The sequence below is a fragment of the Nerophis lumbriciformis genome, linkage group LG24 (assembly GCF_033978685.3).
Source record: "Nerophis lumbriciformis linkage group LG24, RoL_Nlum_v2.1, whole genome shotgun sequence".
Taxonomy (NCBI): domain Eukaryota; kingdom Metazoa; phylum Chordata; class Actinopteri; order Syngnathiformes; family Syngnathidae; genus Nerophis; species Nerophis lumbriciformis.
Window position 1 is genome coordinate 20,309,065 of NC_084571.2, and position 18,436 is coordinate 20,327,500.

General features: G+C 35.4%; 1 protein-coding gene across 3 annotated transcripts in view; it reads left to right on the plus strand.

The window, feature by feature from the left end:
* The window catches only part of LOC133620351 (uncharacterized), a 244,253-nt gene that overhangs the window by 127,505 nt on the left and 98,312 nt on the right, over positions 1-18,436 (plus strand). For all 3 annotated transcript variants that reach the window (XM_061981793.1, XM_061981792.1, XM_061981794.1), the window contains 8 exons: positions 1,873-1,926; positions 6,080-6,124; positions 6,204-6,257; positions 8,440-8,484; positions 8,810-8,863; positions 8,939-8,992; positions 15,760-15,813; positions 15,878-15,931. In XM_061981793.1, the coding sequence (XP_061837777.1) occupies positions 1,873-1,926; positions 6,080-6,124; positions 6,204-6,257; positions 8,440-8,484; positions 8,810-8,863; positions 8,939-8,992; positions 15,760-15,813; positions 15,878-15,931 (414 nt within the window). The remainder of the gene's footprint in view (positions 1-1,872; positions 1,927-6,079; positions 6,125-6,203; positions 6,258-8,439; positions 8,485-8,809; positions 8,864-8,938; positions 8,993-15,759; positions 15,814-15,877; positions 15,932-18,436) is intronic.

Consider the following 18,436-nt stretch of genomic DNA (forward strand, 5'->3'; position numbering starts at 1 on the left):
CTTTCCTTTTAACAACACTCAGTAAAGGTTTGGGAACTGAGGAGACACATTTTTTAAGTGGAATTATTTCCCATTCTTGCTTGATGTACAGCTTAAGTTGTTCAACAGTCTCCCTTCTGCTATTTTAGGCTTCATATTGCACCACACATTTTCAATGGGAGACAGGTCTGGACTACAGGCAGGCCAGTCTAGTACCCACACTCTTTTACTATGAAGCCACGCTGTTGTAACACGTGGCTTGGCATTGTCTTGCTGAAATAAGCAGGGGCATCCATGATAGCGTTGCTTGGATGGCAACATATGTTGCTCCAAAAGCTGTATGTACTTTTCAGCATTAATGGTGCCTTCACAGATGTGTAAGTTACCCATGTCTTGGGCACTAATACACCCCCATACCATCACAGATGCTGCCTTTTACACTTTGCGCCTATAACAATCCGGATGGTTCTTTTCCTCTTTGGTCCACAGTTTCCAAAAACGATTTGAAATGTGGACTCGTCAGAGCACAGAACACTTTTCCACTTTGCATCAGTCTATCTTAGATAAGCTCGGGCCCACCGAAGCGTTTCTGGGTGTTGTTGATAAATGGCTTTGGCTTTGCATAGTAGAGTTTTAACTTGCACTTACAAATGTAGCGACCAACTGTAGTTACTGACAGTGGTTTTCTGAAGTGTTCCTAAGCCCATGTGGTGATATCCTTTACACACTGATGTTGCATTTTGATGCAGTACCGCCTGAGGGATCCAAGGTCCGTAATATCATCACTTACGTGCTGTGATTTCTCCAGATTCTCTGAACCTTTTGATGATATTACGGAGCGTAGATGGTGAAATCCCTAAATTCCTTGCAATAGCTGGTTGAGAAATGTTGTTCTTAAACAATTTGCTCAGGCATTTGTTGACAAAGTGGTGACCCTTGCCCCATCCTTGTTTGTGAATGACCGAGCATTTCATGGAAGCTCCTTTTATACCCAATCATGGCACCCACCTGTTCCCAATTAGCCTGTTCACCTGTGGGATGTTCCAAATAAGTCTTTGATGAGCATTCCTCAACTTTCTCAGTCTTTTTTGCCACTTGTGCCAACTTTTTTGAAACATTGCAGGCATCAAATTCCAAATGAGCTAATATTTGCAAAAAATAAAGTTTTCCAGTGTGAACGTTAAATATCTTGTCATTGCAGTCTATTCAATTGAATATACGTTGAAAAGGATTTGCAAATCATTGTATTCTCTTTTTATTTACCATTTACACAACGTGCCGACGTCACTGGTGTTGTAGTTTGTATATTCACTATTACAACGACACTCCTGGGTTAAGGTTTCTTAGACTCCTCTCATGAGACAAAGTCTGGCCCAGCATGTGTTGCTGATCAAACTCAGACATTTGTTGGCATTTCTAGAAAGAGGAAACATTTTCCACACTTCCTGTGGGCTTCATGTTGCACCAATTACTGCTATTGATCAGCCAAATGTTCCACATCAGATTTCTTTTTAAATGAAATGAACTTAAGTCTGTTAGGTCTTTACCCAAGATGCTGGCTGACCTTGGCGCGCGTCCTCGGGTCTTTTGTTCTACCTTCATCATGGTGTCCGCAGCACCGGCGAAAAAAAGCTGCAGTAAGCATTTTGTAGGCCAAGCAGCTTAATTCCACCACATGGGCCCGCTCTGGTGGTAAAGTGCACACTATTGGAACATCTCACCAGTCTTCCAGAGAACCAAGCGAGTCAAATGGGATCTGCTGAGATTTCATTTGCAAACTTCCTAAAACTTGACAAACTACATCACACTGGAGTGAACAAAACAGACAATAAGAATGGAAAATAATCCAGTCAGTTCCTCTCTACTTACGTAACAACTGTGTCGTCTGCTCAGGGCTTTCCTGGAGACTTTGGAGAGAGAGGACCTCCTGGCCCGGACGGCGACCCTGTAAGTAGTCATGTGTGAGGCGGAACAATAGGTCAAGAGTACACACAGTACTGTAATAGTACTCAAAGTACCGTATTGGTTGTTGTGCGGCTAATATTAGCATGCTAGCATTTTTGCTGGTATAAACCTCCGCGGCAAATATGTCGTTACTTGATACATGTTAGCATTTTTTTTGCCAATTTTGCAGTTATACACCTCAGACTCAGTACTTGATGCATGCTAACATTCGCATGCTAGCATTTATAGTTCATTTTGCAGATATACAATGGCGAGTCATATATTTTTGTACCTGACGCATGCCGAAGTTAGCATTTCAACACACTAACATTAGCATGCTAGATTTTCTTTTAGTAAATTTTGCAGATACATGTAATGGACCCGAGTGGTGGAATATTGAAATCTAATAAAAAATGTTGCTTAAAACAAATATAAATATTAAGAACCCAATGTAGTGAGAGCAGCTGTCCAAAATAAGGGAAGATGATTATGCTTGTTCGCACTTTATTACAATACACATTAAACCAGGGGTCACCAACGTGGTGCCCGCGGGCAGCAGGTAGCCCGTAAGGACCAGATGAGTAGCCCGCTGGCCTGTTCTAAAAATAGCTCAAATAGAAGCACTTACCTCTATTTTTAAAATGTTATTTATTTACTAGCAAGCTGGTCTCGCTTTGCTCGACATTTTTAATTCTAAGAGAGACAAAACTCAAATAGAATTTGAAAATCCAAGAAAATATTTTAAAGACTTGGTCTTCACTAACTGACAAAGAAACAGATAACAGATTTGGTGTCCAGTTCAAAGTGTGACATGATTTATTTAAAAATTTGAGAGTTGACTTTTGTATTTTACATGAGTTATTATTTGTACAAACATGGTGCAAAGTAATTCATGATTTGTTAAAAAAATGTTAGTGGCTAGCTAGTTAAAATGGGATATTGTGATTTCACAAGACTGTCTTAGAGGTGATCATTTGAAAATGTTCAATTTGAAAAATGTGCACTTAGAGAAAATATACAAATAAAGTGTTGCATATTGATATTTATCTGTTTCTATATATATATATATTTATTGTGAGAAATCATTAAGATCAGTGTTTCCACAAACATAAATATCATTAATTATTAATAATAACATAGAGTTAAAGGTAAATTGAGCAAATTGGCTATTTCTGGCAATTTATTTAAGCGTGTATCAAACTGGTAGCCCCTGCGATGAGGTTGCGACTTGTCCAGGGTGTACCCCGCCTTCCGCCCGATTGTAGCTGAGATAGGCTCCAGCGCCCCCCGCGACCCCAAAGGGAATAAGCGATAGAAAATGGATGGATGGAAACTGGTAGCCCTTCGCATTAATCAGTACCCAAGAAGTAGCTCTTGGTTTCAAAAAGGTTGGTGACCCCTGCATTAAACCGTCCAGTTGTCAATACTAAAAATACCAATTGGTACCCAATATTATGGTGAGGGTACAGCCGCGACAGGCGTAGTGGGTCAGCGTCCTGGCTCCACCCACTTCCACGGCGTCCTCCTGCACACAGAATTTAAACGGAGGCAGGCCACGGGGATAAAATCTTCTAAAACTACGCATACGCTCTCCGAGCTGACGCCACACTTACACGCTAGGCAGGGTTTCCCCTGCCCCTGCTGTAGTTCCGCGTCAAAGTATTGGGTACGCCCACTCTCCACGCCAGTCGCCGGTCACTCGCGGGACCTACGTGGCCGTACCCGTCCCGACTCGCTCCGCCTCTTGGTTGCTCCCGGGGGTCGCCGCAGGTCTCTGGGTCCCAATCGCCCCCTGTCCACAGAACCACACAGCCAGCGTACAACGCACGAGCCCGCAAGCCCACAGCCCAAGGCAGTTGGTTGCCCCCACAGATCCACAACACACGTCACTTACTTCGGAGGCAGAGTTTCCTCTGCCCCTGCGTGTTGTGGGCTTCTTGGGGTTCGCTCCGGTAGCCTGCGGGGTCTGCTGTGTAGTCCGGGGGTTCCTTCCCAGCCTGCGTGCGTGCGTCCACCCGGCCGCTCTAGGCAAAGCCTGTCGATTCTTCCCCGATCGCTCTGCTGTCGCTTCCCTCCTCGTCGGTCCTGCCTGTTCTCTTTTAAATGGGTGCAATCCTAATGCTCCACAGGTGCGTCTAACTTCAGGTGTCGTTTGATTGGGCACTTTGGTTGTTAGGGGCAACAAGCTAAAAAGGGGCAACGTCTTAAAATACCAGCAAAGTCCACAAGGAGTAAAAACATGCAATTAAAAATACAATCAAATTCTAAAATGTAAAAACATGCAATTAAAATCCACAGCAATAAAACACTATAAGACATGCATGGCATCCATCCATCCATCCATTTTCTACCGCTTATTCCCTTTGGGGTCGCGGGGGGGCGCTGGAGCCTATCTCAGCTACAATCGGGCGGAAGGCGGGGTACACCCTGGACAAGTCGCCACCTCATCGCAGGGCCAACACACATAGACAGACAACATTCACACTCACATCCACACACTAGGGACAATTTAGTGTTGCCAATCAACTTATCCCCAGGTGCATGTCTTTGGAAGTGGGAGGAAGCCGGAGTACCCGGAGGGAACCCACGCAGTCACGGGGAGAACATGCAAACTCCACACAGAAAGATCCCGAGCCCGGGATTGAACCCAAGACTACTCAGGACCTTCGTATTGTGAGGCAGATGCACTAACCCCTCTGCCACCGTGAAGCCCACATGCATGGCAATGAAACAAAAAAAACAAAAACAAAAATCCCCTACTTGTGTCCCATCACATACACACCATCGAGTCATAGAATTTGGTACTTGACGCATTCAAGCGTTTGTGGCAAATTTTGCAAATATACAATGCTGAGTCATATATCTTGGTACTTGACGCATGCTAAAGTTAGCATTTCAGCATGCTTAAGTTAGCATTTCAGCATGCTAAAGTTAGCATTTCAGCATGCTAAAGTTAGCATTTCAAGATGCTAACATTAGCATGCTAGCTTTTTTTTTAGTTAATTTAGCAGATATACACCTCTGAGTCATAGATTTTGGTACTTGACGCGAGCTAGCTTTTTTTTGCTAATTTTGCAGATATACAATTCTGAGTCATATATTTTGGTACCTGATGGATGCTGAAGTTAGCATTTCAACATGCTAACATTAGCATGCAAGCTTTTGTTTTAGTAAATTTAGCAGTTACACACCTCCAAGTCATAGATGTTGGTACTTGACGCATGCTGAAGTTAGCATTTCAGCATGCTGAAGATAGCATTTCAGCATGCTAAAGTTAGCATTTCAAGATGCTAACATTAGTATGCTAGATTTTTTAGAGTTAATTTAGCAGATATACACCTCCGAGTCATAGATTTTTGTACTTGACAAATGCTAGCATTTCTAGCAATTTTTGCAAGTATACAATTCCGAGTCATAAATTGCGGTACCTGACGCATACTGAAGTTAGCATTTCAACATACTAACATTAGCATGCAACCTTTACTTTTAGCAAATTTAGCAGTTACACACCTCCGAGTCATTCATTTTGGTACTTGATGCATGCTGAAGTTAGCATTTCAGCATGCTGAAGTTAGCATTTGAGCATGCTAAAGTTAGCATTTTGCTAATATTAGTATGCTAGCTTTTATTTTTGTTAATTTAACAGATATATTGTACACCTCTGAGTCATAGATTTTGGTACTTGACGCATGCGGAAGTTAGCATTTGGGCATGGTAACATTAGCATGCTAACTTTTTTTAAAGTGTATTTAGCAGCTATCTATACACCTCTGTGTCATATATATTGGTAAAATAATACTTTAATCATCCCACAAAGGGGGAATATACAGTGTTACAGCATCACAGGGCATTTGTGCGTAACTGTGGCAGTTTGCACGTGCAGTCCAAACGTGCTATCATAATGGAGGCCAGCCAGTCTGGCTGGGCTATGTGTACCTTAGTAGACCTCACTCCCTGACAACCTCAAGAGCAGTGCTGGCTATCGGGTTGATAGTCCGGACTTTTAGCTCGGTAGCTAGCACTCTCATCTCACATGACCGTGGTCTGAGTCTCTGTGTCCAGAGTACCAAGTGCTGAGTCAGCGTGCTCCAAACTGAAATGAACTGGATTAACTTGGTCTCTGTGGGTCTAACTCATTTGCATGCCCTCTCTTAAGGGTGACCTTGGTGCTCCTGGGCCATGTGGAGTCTCCGGTCTACTTGTAAGTGGCTCTTAAGCTAATTAACTTGCTATTTATGCAGGTTTTCCTTATCTGTCCTTCCTGCCTGTGCTTGATAAAGGGCGACATGGGTCCTGCAGGTGACCTAGGCCTACCAGGACCACCAGGACTCAAGGTAAACACTCTAAGAAAAGGACTGGGGATGTAATAGTATTGTGCTCTCAAAATCCTCACAACAATGACGTGACGGAAACTTGCTGAGTGTGTTTTTTTTTCTGGCGTTTTTGCGTCGGCGAGAACATTGTTGTTATACTTGTGAATATTTTGTTGATTGAAAAAAATATTTTTTATACTTGCAAATAATTTTTTTCAATTGAAGAAAGTAGTTTTTATACTTGCGAATTTTTTTTTTGCAGAAAATTGTTTAAATACTTCTGAAACGTTTTTTTTAATCGAAGAACATTGTTTCTATACTTGAGAATATTTTTTTTCTTGCAGAAATTTTGTTTTTAACTTGCAGAATGTTTTTTTTACTTTACTTTTTACTAGTTGTTATACTTGCGAATACTTTTATTTTTTTGTAGAAATGTGTTATTATAATTTTTTTGATTGAAGAACATTGCGACTCGTTTTTTTATTTGCAGATAATTGTTTTTATACTTGCGAAACGTTCTTTTAATCGAAGAACATTGTTTTTATACTTGCGAATATTTTTTTTGTGCGAATATTTTTATTTTACTTGTAGACATTTGCTTTATACTTTAAAATGGTTGTTTTAATCGAAGAACGTTGTTTTTACATTTGTTTAATTGAAGAAAATATTTTGTATACTTGCAAATATTTTTTTTCAATTGAGGAAATTATTTTTATACTTTAGAATTTTTTTTTTTCTTGTAGAAAATTGGTTTTATACTTGCAAATTTGTTGGTTTTTTTACCAGTAGAAATGTTTTTTTTAAACTTTCAAATATTTTTATTTTATTTGTAGAAATGTGTTTTTATACTTACAAATCTTTTTTTTTTAATTGAAGAACATTGTTTTTAAACTTGCGACTCATATTTTTTGCTTGCAGAAAATTGTTTTTACACTTGCAAATATTTTTTTGGGCAGAAAATTGTTTTTATACTTGAGAATATTTCTTTTCTTGCAGAAAATTTGTTTTATACTTGCAAATCGTTTATTTTACTAGTAGAAAATTGTTTTAAAACTTGCAAATATTTTTATTTTACATGTAGAAATTTGTTTTTATACATAAAAATATATGTTTTTATGCTCCACATCGAGAGGAGCCAGATGAGGTGTTTCGGGCATCTGGTCAGGATGCCACCCGAACGCCTCCCTAGGGAGGTGTTGAGGGCACGTCCGACCGGTAGGAGGCCACGGGGAAGACCCAGGGCACGTTGGGAAGACTATCTCTCCCGGCTGGCCTGGGAACGCCTCGGGATCCCCCGGGAGGAGCTGGACGAAGTGGCTGGGGAGAGGGAAGTCTGGGCTTCCCTGCTTAGGCTGCTGCCCCCGCGACCTCACCTCGGATAAGCGGAAGAAGATGGATGGATGGATGGACATAAAAAAAAATTTTTTTTATTTGAAGAACATTGTTTCTAAACTTGCGACTAATTTTTTTGGCTTGCAGAAAATTGTTTTTATATTTGCGAATATTTTTTTGGGCAGAAAATTGTTTTAATACTTTTGAAACGTTTTCTTTAATCGAAGAACATTGTTTTATACTAGCAAATATGTTTTTAATTGAAGAAAATGGTTTTTATATTTTAGAATATTTTTTTTTCTTGTACAAAATTAGTTTTACATTAGCAAATGTTTTTTTTACTAGTAGAAAACTGTTTTAAAACTTGCAAATATTTTTATTTTACTTGTAGAAATGTGTTTTTATACTTTTAATTGAAAAACATTGTTTTATACTTGCAAATATGTTTTTAATTGAAGAAAATTGTTTTTATACTTGAGAATATTTTTTTCTTGCAGAAAATGTGTTTTAAACTTGCAAATAATTTTTTTTACTTGTAGAAAATAGTTTTTATACTTGCGAATATTTTTTTAAAATTAAAGAACATTGTTTTTATATTTGTGAATCGTTATATTAATCGAAGAAAATTGTTTTTATACTTGCGAATCAGTTTTTTTTCATTTATGTATATGTATTTCTTTTAATTGCGAATTGAAAAAAAAAAGTTTTACTTGCTAATCGTTGGGCGTGAGTAAAAACATTGGTGTGTGTTTGTGAAGTTTGTCAGTAATTTCCCTCCATATGGTGCCGTGAGACTTTGATATCGTTGCATCCCTAAAAAAAACATGTTTTGGCCTGTTAGTTCTTAGCTATTTGTCTCTTTGCTTCCAAGGGAGTCCAGGGAAACCCCGGTGAAGCAGGACTGAAAGGTGATAAGGTGATCTGCAGACCTACTTCTCACACTAGTAGACTAAGGAATACTCTTTGGTGCAGGGACTAGACTAGAAAGTGCACTTGTACTTGAGCCGTCTTTAACGTCACAACCAATATGTTGGAAAGCCATACATTGGTACTAAGACCTGCCCTTTGGCTGAAGTTCCAAAAACACAGCTGACCAATAAATATTGGCTTTGACATTTTAGATGACTTGCATGTGTTGCAGCCACAAAAGCATGTAGAATGTCTCTCACTTCACTGACTTGTCTGTGTAGACATTTTTAGTGGTTCACTGTTGCCATGTCATTTCTTTCTTGATATCTCAGGGCGATGTCGGCTTGCCGGGAGAGCCAGGTGAGGCGGGCTTCCAAGGGGACCAGGTATGTTTGTCCAGTCAACATCTTTGTTGTTTATCCACCTATTGACTATCAAGTTGTATTTTGCTTGTTTCACAGGGCAGTCAGGGCTCACCCGGGCCACCAGGACCTTCTGGAAACCCAGGACTTCAGGTGAGAACTAGAGCTTCTAGCAGTTTGAAGCCTCTTGAGCCAACCACAGATCAATGTTTCATCCATGGTTGGCTTGGTGGTACATGACTGATGCAACCCACCAATATTCTGTGTAATTCCACTGACAGACATACCAAAGTACGACTGAAACCTGCTGTCGTTTCCAAATCTACCAAAATGACCCACCAAAAATGTGATTTATTTTTGTCTCGAAAACAGTCCGAAATGGACGCGTCCAATGTTATACAAGTAAAGTGGTGCTTCTCAATGATTCTGGTACCTCCTCCTCACTAGGAAGAAGTAAACATTTCGCTCCAAATAGTGTCATTTGTCTATGAAATTGTTATAAGTACGCCTCTGCAAAAATGTTATCCTTATTAACATGAAAGAAAATAAAAAATAAATATAGATCAACATACAACAAAGAATAATTTGCCCGAATGCAGCTGATATAGGCTCCAGCACCCCCCGCAACCCCAAACCGGACAAGCGGTAGAAAAATGGATGGATGCATGGATGGATGTTTATTAGTCTACTCTGTAACAAAACAAAATCCCCCCCTTATTTTAAACGATAAACATTTTTTGACAGACTTAAACCAACCAAAAACATATATGCAAGTAAAAAAAAACTGATTCGCAAGTATAAAAACACATTTCTTCAATTAACAAAACAATTCGCAAGTATAAAAACAATTTTCTGCAAGTAAAACAATTATTCGCAGGTATAAAAACACATTTCTACAAGTAAAATTAAAATATTCGCAATTATAAAAAGTATTTTCTACAAGGAAAAAAACCATTCACAATTTTAAAACCAATTTTCTGCAGGAAAAAAAATGTATCTAGTGTAGAAACAATTTTCTTCAATTGACATTTTTTTTTTGCAAGTATAAAAAATATTTTCTTCGATTAAAAGAGAGTTTCACAAGTATAAAAACAATTTTCTGCAAGTAAAAAAACGAGTCGCAAGTAAAAAAACAGTGTTTTTCAATTTAAAAAAATATTTTTAAATCTAAAAACTAATTTCTACAAGTAAAATAAAAATATTTGCAAGTTTTAAAACAATTTTCTGCAAGTAAAAAAATATATTTGCAAATATAAAAACAATTTTCTTAAAATTCTGAAAAGACACGCCCTCTTTACTTTACACCAGTGTTTATCAATTATTTTCGGTTACATGCCCTGACTCCAGGAAGAAGAAAACGTTATTCAACCTCCCTGCTCTCTGCCGCAACTATAAATAGTATTATTTGTTTATAAAATTGTTATAAGTACGCCTCTGCATAACACTGTATCCTTATGAACATTAAAGAAAACCAAAAAATAAACATAGATAAATGTATAACAAAGAATAATTTTATTAACATTGTTTATTAGTCTACTCTGTAACAAAACAAAACCCCCCCCTTATTTTAAACATTTTTTGACGGACTTAAGCCAACTAAAAACATATACGCAAGTGAAAAAAAAAACCTGATTCGCAAGTATAAAAACAATTTTCTTTGATTAACAAAACGATTCGCAAGTATAAAAACAATTTTCTGCAAGTAAAAAAAACGATTCACAAAAATAAAAACAATGTTCTTTAATTTAAAAAAAAATATTTGTAAGTATAAAAACTATTTTCTACAAGTAAAGAAAAATGATTTGCAAGTATAAAACCAATTTTCTGCAAGAAAAAATGTTTTATCAAGTATAAAAATGTTTTTCTTCAATTGAAAAAAAATATTTGCAAGTATAAAAAATATTTTCTTCAATTTAAAATATTCGCAAGTATAAAAAAACATTTTCTTCAATTGAAATTTTTTGCAAGTATAAAAAAACGATTCACAAATGTAAAAACAATGTTTTTTAATTAAAAAAAAATATTCACAAGTATAAAACCAATTATCTGCAAGAAAAAAAAATTCTCAAGTATAAAAACAATTTTCTTCAATTGAAGTTTTTTTTGCAAGTATAAAAAATATTTTCTTCAATTAAAAACATATTGCCAAGTATAAAAACTATTTTCTTCAATTGAACATTTTTTTTGCGAGTATAAAAATATTTTATTTGATTAAAAGAAAATTTAACAAGAATAAAAACAATTTTCTGCAAGTAAAAAAACGAGTCGCAAGTATAAAAACAATGAGTTCAATTAAAAAAAGTTTTTTTTAAGTATAAAAACAAACTTCTACAAGTAAAATAAAAATATTCCCAAGTATAAAACTAATTTTCTCCAATAAAAAAAATATTTGCAAGAACTTTTCTTAAAATTCTGAAAATATGCACCCTCATTACACTAGTGTTTATCAATTATTTTCGGTTACATGCCGCGCCCCCAGGAAGAAGAAAAAATCATAGTATTATTTGTCTATGAAATTGTTATAAGTACGCCTCTGCATAACATTGTATCCTTATTAACGTTAAAGAAAACAAAAAATAACTATAGATCTACATGTAGCAAAGAATAATTGTTTGAACATTGTTTATTAGTCTACTCTGTAACAAAACACAATTCCCCCCTTATTTTACACCATAACATTTTTTTGACGGACTTAAACCAACCAAAAACATATACGCAAGTAAAAAAACCTTATTCGCAAGTATACAAACAATTTTCTGCAAGTAAAACAATTATTCGCAAGTATAAAAACACATTTCTACAAGTAAAATAAAAATATTCGCAAGTATAAAAACAATTTTATTCGATTAACAAAGCCATTCACAAGTATTAAAAAAAAATTCTGCAAGTAAAACAATTATTAGCAAGTATAAAACTAATTTCTACAGGTAAAATAAAAATATTTGCAAGTGTAAAAACTATTTTGTACAAGTAAAAAACGATTTGCAAGTAAAAAAAATTCTTCAATTTATTGTATTTTTTTTCAAGCATAAAATATATTTTCTTCGATTAAAAACATATTTGCAAGTATAAAAAATATTTTCTTCAATAAAAAAATATTTGCAAGTATAAAAACAATGTTTCTCAATTAAAAAAAATATTTTTAAGTATAAAAACAAATTTCTACAAGCAAAATAAAAATATTCGCAAGTTTAAAACCAATTTTCTTCGACTAACAAAATGATTCAAAAATATAAAAATAATGTTCTTTAATTTTTTTTTTAATATTTGCAATTATAAAAACTATTTTCTACAAGAAAAACAAATAATAAAACCAATTTTCTGCAACTGAAAAAAGTATAAAAAATATTTTCTTCAATTAAAAAATTATTTGCAAATATACAAACAATGTTCTTTGATTAAAATAAAGTTTCACAAGTATAAAAACATTTTTCTGCAAGTAAAATAAAAATATTTGCAAGTATAAAAACTATTTTCTGCAAGAAAAAAAATATCCGCAAATATAAAAACAATGTTCTTAAAAATCTGAAAAGATACACCCTATTTACTTTACACCGGTGTTTCTTAATTATTGTTAGTTACATGCCATACCTCCAGGAAGAAGAAAACATTTTGCGCCAGCCCCCACCCCCGCTTTCTGCCGCAACTATAAATCAAACAATCAATCAATCAATGTTTATTTATTTATAATATAATAGTATTATTTGTCTATGAAATTGTTATAAGTATACCTCTGCATAACATTGTATCCTTATGAACATTAAGAAAAACAAAAAAATATAAATAAATATAGATCAACGAAATAACAAAGAATAATTTTATTAACATTGTTTATTAGTCTACTCTGTAACAAAACGCAATTCCCCCCTTATTTTAATTTTTTTTTTTGACGGACTTTAACCATTTGATCCTGAAAAGATACACCCTCTTTATTGTACACCGCTCTCCGCCGCAACTATAAATAGCATTATTTGTTTATAAAATTAGTATAAGTACACATCTGTGTAATATTGTATCCTTATTAACCAAAAAGAAAGAAATATAGATCAACTTACAACAAAAATAACTTTATTACCATTGTTTTGTAGTCTGTAACGTTAAAGATTTAAGAGAATTGAAAAAAAGTAATCCTTATTTAAATTATAAAAATAAAATTACTGAAAAACTACAATTATATAAACTAAACAAATACTATTTTTTCAATTGATCAGCAACATGAACTCAGCAGTACTATACATATAATAATGTATCTACAAAACAAAAATACTTTTTTTTTTTTTTTCTTTTATCAAAAGTCAGGAATAATGACTAGAGTTGTGTAGTGAGCCTTTCCAAGCATGATACTGATAAAGCATGTTCCCCAGGGTCACACACACACTATTCGAGAAGGACTCGTTTAAACCAACACACTCGTGTGACTTGAAAAGATACAGGAACCGACTAGGTCTCAATGATTGAGCTTATGTTGAGCCATGATCCGATATTGATATCAGATAAAGGTTCGATATCGGCAAAAAAATATGTATCATGTTTACTTGTGCAAAGCTGGACAGCCAGTTAACATCTAAATGTCCTCCAATGAGCACATAAGGTTGTTGTTTTTTGTATTTTTGTCAAGTCATCCACTAGGAGCTAGCAGCTCCACAACAGCTAAGCACACAATAGCACACACGCTAGACATACGTAACAAATGTCCTTCATTGAACAATATTGCAGTGTAAAACAGCACATTAGTCAATATAAACAAGTATCAAGTAATTATAGTTGCATATTACTTACACATACAAAGTCTCCAAGGTAATAAGAAGAACCCAGTAACAAATGTGTCCGCATCATACAACTTACTGCGTACTGAGCTTAACTTAATAAATTGTGTTTTGTTCTGTGTCACCAAAATAACTTCAAATTCAAAGACAACATTAGTCGGGCTGCAGCGATTAGTCGACAATAAAATGTGTCGCCCATAATTATTTGTCGAACAATATTCGTGACGTCATCACTCGTGTTTTTCCGGGCGAACGTGCGTCACTGGCAAAAACATAGCCAATGATGTAATGTAAAGTGTGAGGATGTTTCCTCTTATTCTTGTTAAAAACATGAATCCTTGCTCGTTTTGCAAAGCCGACCTTGTTTTTATGTCAGCACGTCTGTGATACGCCAGCATTTAAAGACATGATGTTGGACATTTGGAGAGGGAAAACCTTGGTCAGAGTGTTAGCTTTCTACCGTGCTAGCTCGCTAACAAGAATGAGACCAAGTTGTGTGAAAAATAACTTAAACTATCATTTTAGTCAAAATCAGCCAGCTAAGCTTTGTTTACATCAATTTAAGTACCTTTTAAAGCAGCGTCCATTTGCAATGTGGTAAAAAAGAGACTTTAACAAACGCAAACCAACACATGCAAACACACACGCACACACATTCTTGTATTTGTTACCTTCTTGAGACCTCTGAAAAATGCCTACATCTTTAGGACCACCCTTTCTAGATATATAAAGATTTGTATTTACAACATTAATAATATATACATACTATGCAAATATAAATACGGTAAGCTTTTAGTATATTTTTTTGTTGTTGAACTTTTTTGTTTGTAATTGTTTTTTAATCTTCATTATTTACTTCAAGTTATTACAGTATGTCTCTATATACATATTTATTTATTTTTCAAATAAAATTTGGCCAAAGGGGCGCATTTCAATTTCTACACACACTTGTTATTTTATATGTTGACCAGAGGGGGGAGTACTTTTAAAACCGACACACAGTCAATTTGAAAAATCCCTCCTTTTTGGGACCACCCTCATTTCGATAGATTATCCGATTAGTCAAATAATCGTTGACTAAGCGACTATCGATATAATTGTGAAAAAAAGGTTAAAGGTTAATGTGTATTAAAGTAAGGCATTTATAATCCGATTAGTCGACCAATCGTTAAGATAATTGTTGACTCAGCGATTGTCAAAATAATCGTTAGTCTTAAGTTATCCGATTGGTCAACTAATCCTTAAAATAATCGTTGACTAATCGACTATGAAAATAATCTTTAGTCTTAAGGTTAATGTGTATTAAAGTAAGGCATTTATCATCCGATTAGTCGACTAATCATTAAGATAATTGTTGACTCAGCGATTGTCAAAATAATCGTTAGTCTTAAGGTTAATGTGTATAAAAGTAAGGCTTTATTATCCGATTAGTCGACTAATTGTTAAGATAGTCGTTGCATAATCGACTATCAAAATAATCGTTTGTCTTAAGGTAATGTGTATTAAAGTAAGGCATTTATTATCCGATTAGTCAACTAATCCTTAAGATAATCGTTGACTAATCGACTATCAAAATAATCGTTTGTCTTAAGGTAATGTGTATTAAAGTAAGGCATTTATTATCCGATTAGTCAACTAATCCTTAAGATAATCGTTGACTAATCGACTATCAAAATAATCGTTAGTCTTAAGGTTAATGTGTATTAAAGTAAGGCATTTATTATCCGATTAGTCGACTAATCATTAAGATAGTCGTTGAATAATTGACTATCAAAATAATTGTTAGTCTTAAAGTTAATGTGTATTAAAGTAAGGCATTTATTATCCTATAAGTCGACTTATCGTTAAGATAGTCGTTGAATAATCGACTATCAAAATAATCGTTAGTCTTAAGGTTAATGTGTATTAAAATAAGGCATCTACCCAAAAATTAGCCCTGTTTAACTCCGGGTGTCCCCACAACTTGTTAACGAGCGATACGATACCTGTATATAATATCTGTAACTGATATTAATCCGATACGATCACATGTTTTGTAGCCTGGAAAGTTAGTAAAAGTTTGATCAAGTGACACTTTTCAATGTTTTTTTGAGGATTGTGCCAACTTGAGGTGTGCTTCCTGATGCAACTTCAGTCATCTTCTTTGCACTTCAGGGTCAAGCAGGCGACAGAGGTCCTGATGGTTTAGCCGGCCCCCGCGGCCTGGAGGTGGGATGACCACAATCATATCAGAGTTATTAGTGGTGACAATGTGAGGAGGGTTCTCTTACAGGGCTTCCCAGGGGACATTGGCCCGCCGGGTCAGAACGGCCCAGAAGGACCAAAGGTTGGTGGTCTTAAAAATTACTACACACGTCTACAACTACATAGCTGCCAACTTTGACATTTTTTGCTACCAAAATACCAATATTTTAGTACCCGTACCAAAATGCATTTCGGTACTTGTCTAAATAAAGGGGACCACAAAGAAATGTCATTATGGGCTTGATTTGAACAAAAAATCTTAGGGTACATGAAACATATGTTTATTATTGTAATTTAATCCTTAACTAAAATAGCGAACATACTAGACAACTTGTCTTTTAGTAGTAAGTAAACAAACAAAGACTCCTAATTAGTCTGCTGACATATGCAGTAACATATTGTGTCATTTATCTACCTATTATTTTGTCAACATTATGAGGGACAAACTGTAAAAATTGATTATTAATCTACATGTTCATTTACTGTTAATATCTGCTTATTTTCTGTTTTAACATGTTCTATCTACACTTCTGTTAAAATGTAATAAAAACTTATTCTTCTCTTCTTTGATACTTTACATATACTTTAGTTTTGGATGATACCACGCATTTAGGTATCGATCCGATACCAAGTAGTTACAGAATCATACATTGGTCATATTCAAAGTCCTCATGTGTCCAGGGACGTATTTACTGACTTTATAAACATAATATGAATAAAATAAAACAATAAAAAATATTGATGTAATCATAGTAGTATCGACTAGATACGCTGTTGTACTTGATATCATTACAGTGGATGTCAGGTGTAGATCCACACATACATATATATATATATATATATATATATATATATATATATATATATATATATATATATATATATATATGTGTGTGTGTGTGTATATACAGTATATGTGTATATATAATTATATATACACATATATATATACATATATATATATATATATATATATATATATATATATATATATATATATATATATATATATATATATATATGTATATATATATATATATATATATACATACATATATACATACATACAAACAATGTATGTATGTATGTACACATACATACATACATTGTATATATATTTATATATATACATATATACACATACACACACATATATATATATATATATATATATATATATATATATATATATATATATATATATATATATAGATACATACATCACATTGAAGGACCACAAACCCAACTTCGCAAATAACCCAACATGCCGACTAATAAACCCAACTAAATCTGAAATAGGAAAAATCAGCAAAATAATCCTGGACAGAGTCAACACAAAAATCAAGGACAAAACACCACTCAACCAATGGAGAAATACAGCAGCAGTAATCAAATGGTTCAACAACATCCAAGACAAACAACAGCACAACTTTATCTCCTTTGATATCGAAGAATTTTACCCTTCCATCACGCAAGACCTACTGACTCAAGCACTAGACTTCGCCTCAGACTACGACTCAATCACAGGCAACGAAAGAAACATCATCATCCACGCAAAAAACTCCATTCTCATCCACAACAGTACACCATGGCAAAAAAAGAACAATGCAACATTTGACGTCACTATGGGAAGTTTTGACGGAGCAGAAACGTGTGAACTCGTTGGGAGTTTCCTCCTCTCCCAGCTCGCTAGCCTCAATCTGAACCTTGGTATTTACCGTGATGACGGACTGGCAGTGTGTCGCGCCTCGCCAAGGAGCAGCGAGAATACCAAGAAGCGCATATGCCAAATTTTCAAAGAGAACGGCCTACGGATCACGATTGAAGCCAACAAGCAAACCGTCAACTTCCTTGACGTCACTTTCAACCTGAGAAATAACAGCTACCAACCATTCACGAAACCCAACACAACACTCCAATACGTGCACCATGACAGCAACCACCCACCCACCACCACGAAAAGAATACCTACCGGAATTAATAAAAGGCTATCGATGCTGTCATCTAGCAAAGCTGAATTTGACCAAGCAACCCCCCCGTACCAAAAAGCCCTTGATGAAAGCGGATACAATTTCACCCTCACCTATGAACCCACGCCAGGAAACCAGCCAAAAAAGAACAGAAAACGAAACGACATCATCTGGTACAACCCCCCATACAGCAAAAACGTCTCAACTAACATTGGACACAAATTCCTCAATCTGATTGACAAACACTTTCCCAAAGACAACACCCTAAGAAAAGTATTCAACAAGAACAACATTAAATTGAGCTACAGCTGTATGAACAATATACGACAAATCATCTCAAACCACAACAAAACAATTGCAAATGAGCCGTCGGCCCCCGGACAGAGCGACTCCAAAACCAACAAAGGCTGTAACTGTCGAAAGAAACCTGATTTCCCTCTCAACGGGGGGTGCTTACAAACATCAGTTGTCTACCAATCTAAGGTAACACGCAAGGACATTAACACATCCGACACATATGTAGGATTAACCGAGGGAGAATTCAAAACCAGATGGAACAATCACAAGGCTTCTTTCAGGAACCAAAACCTGCGGAATACCACAGAACTCAGCAAACA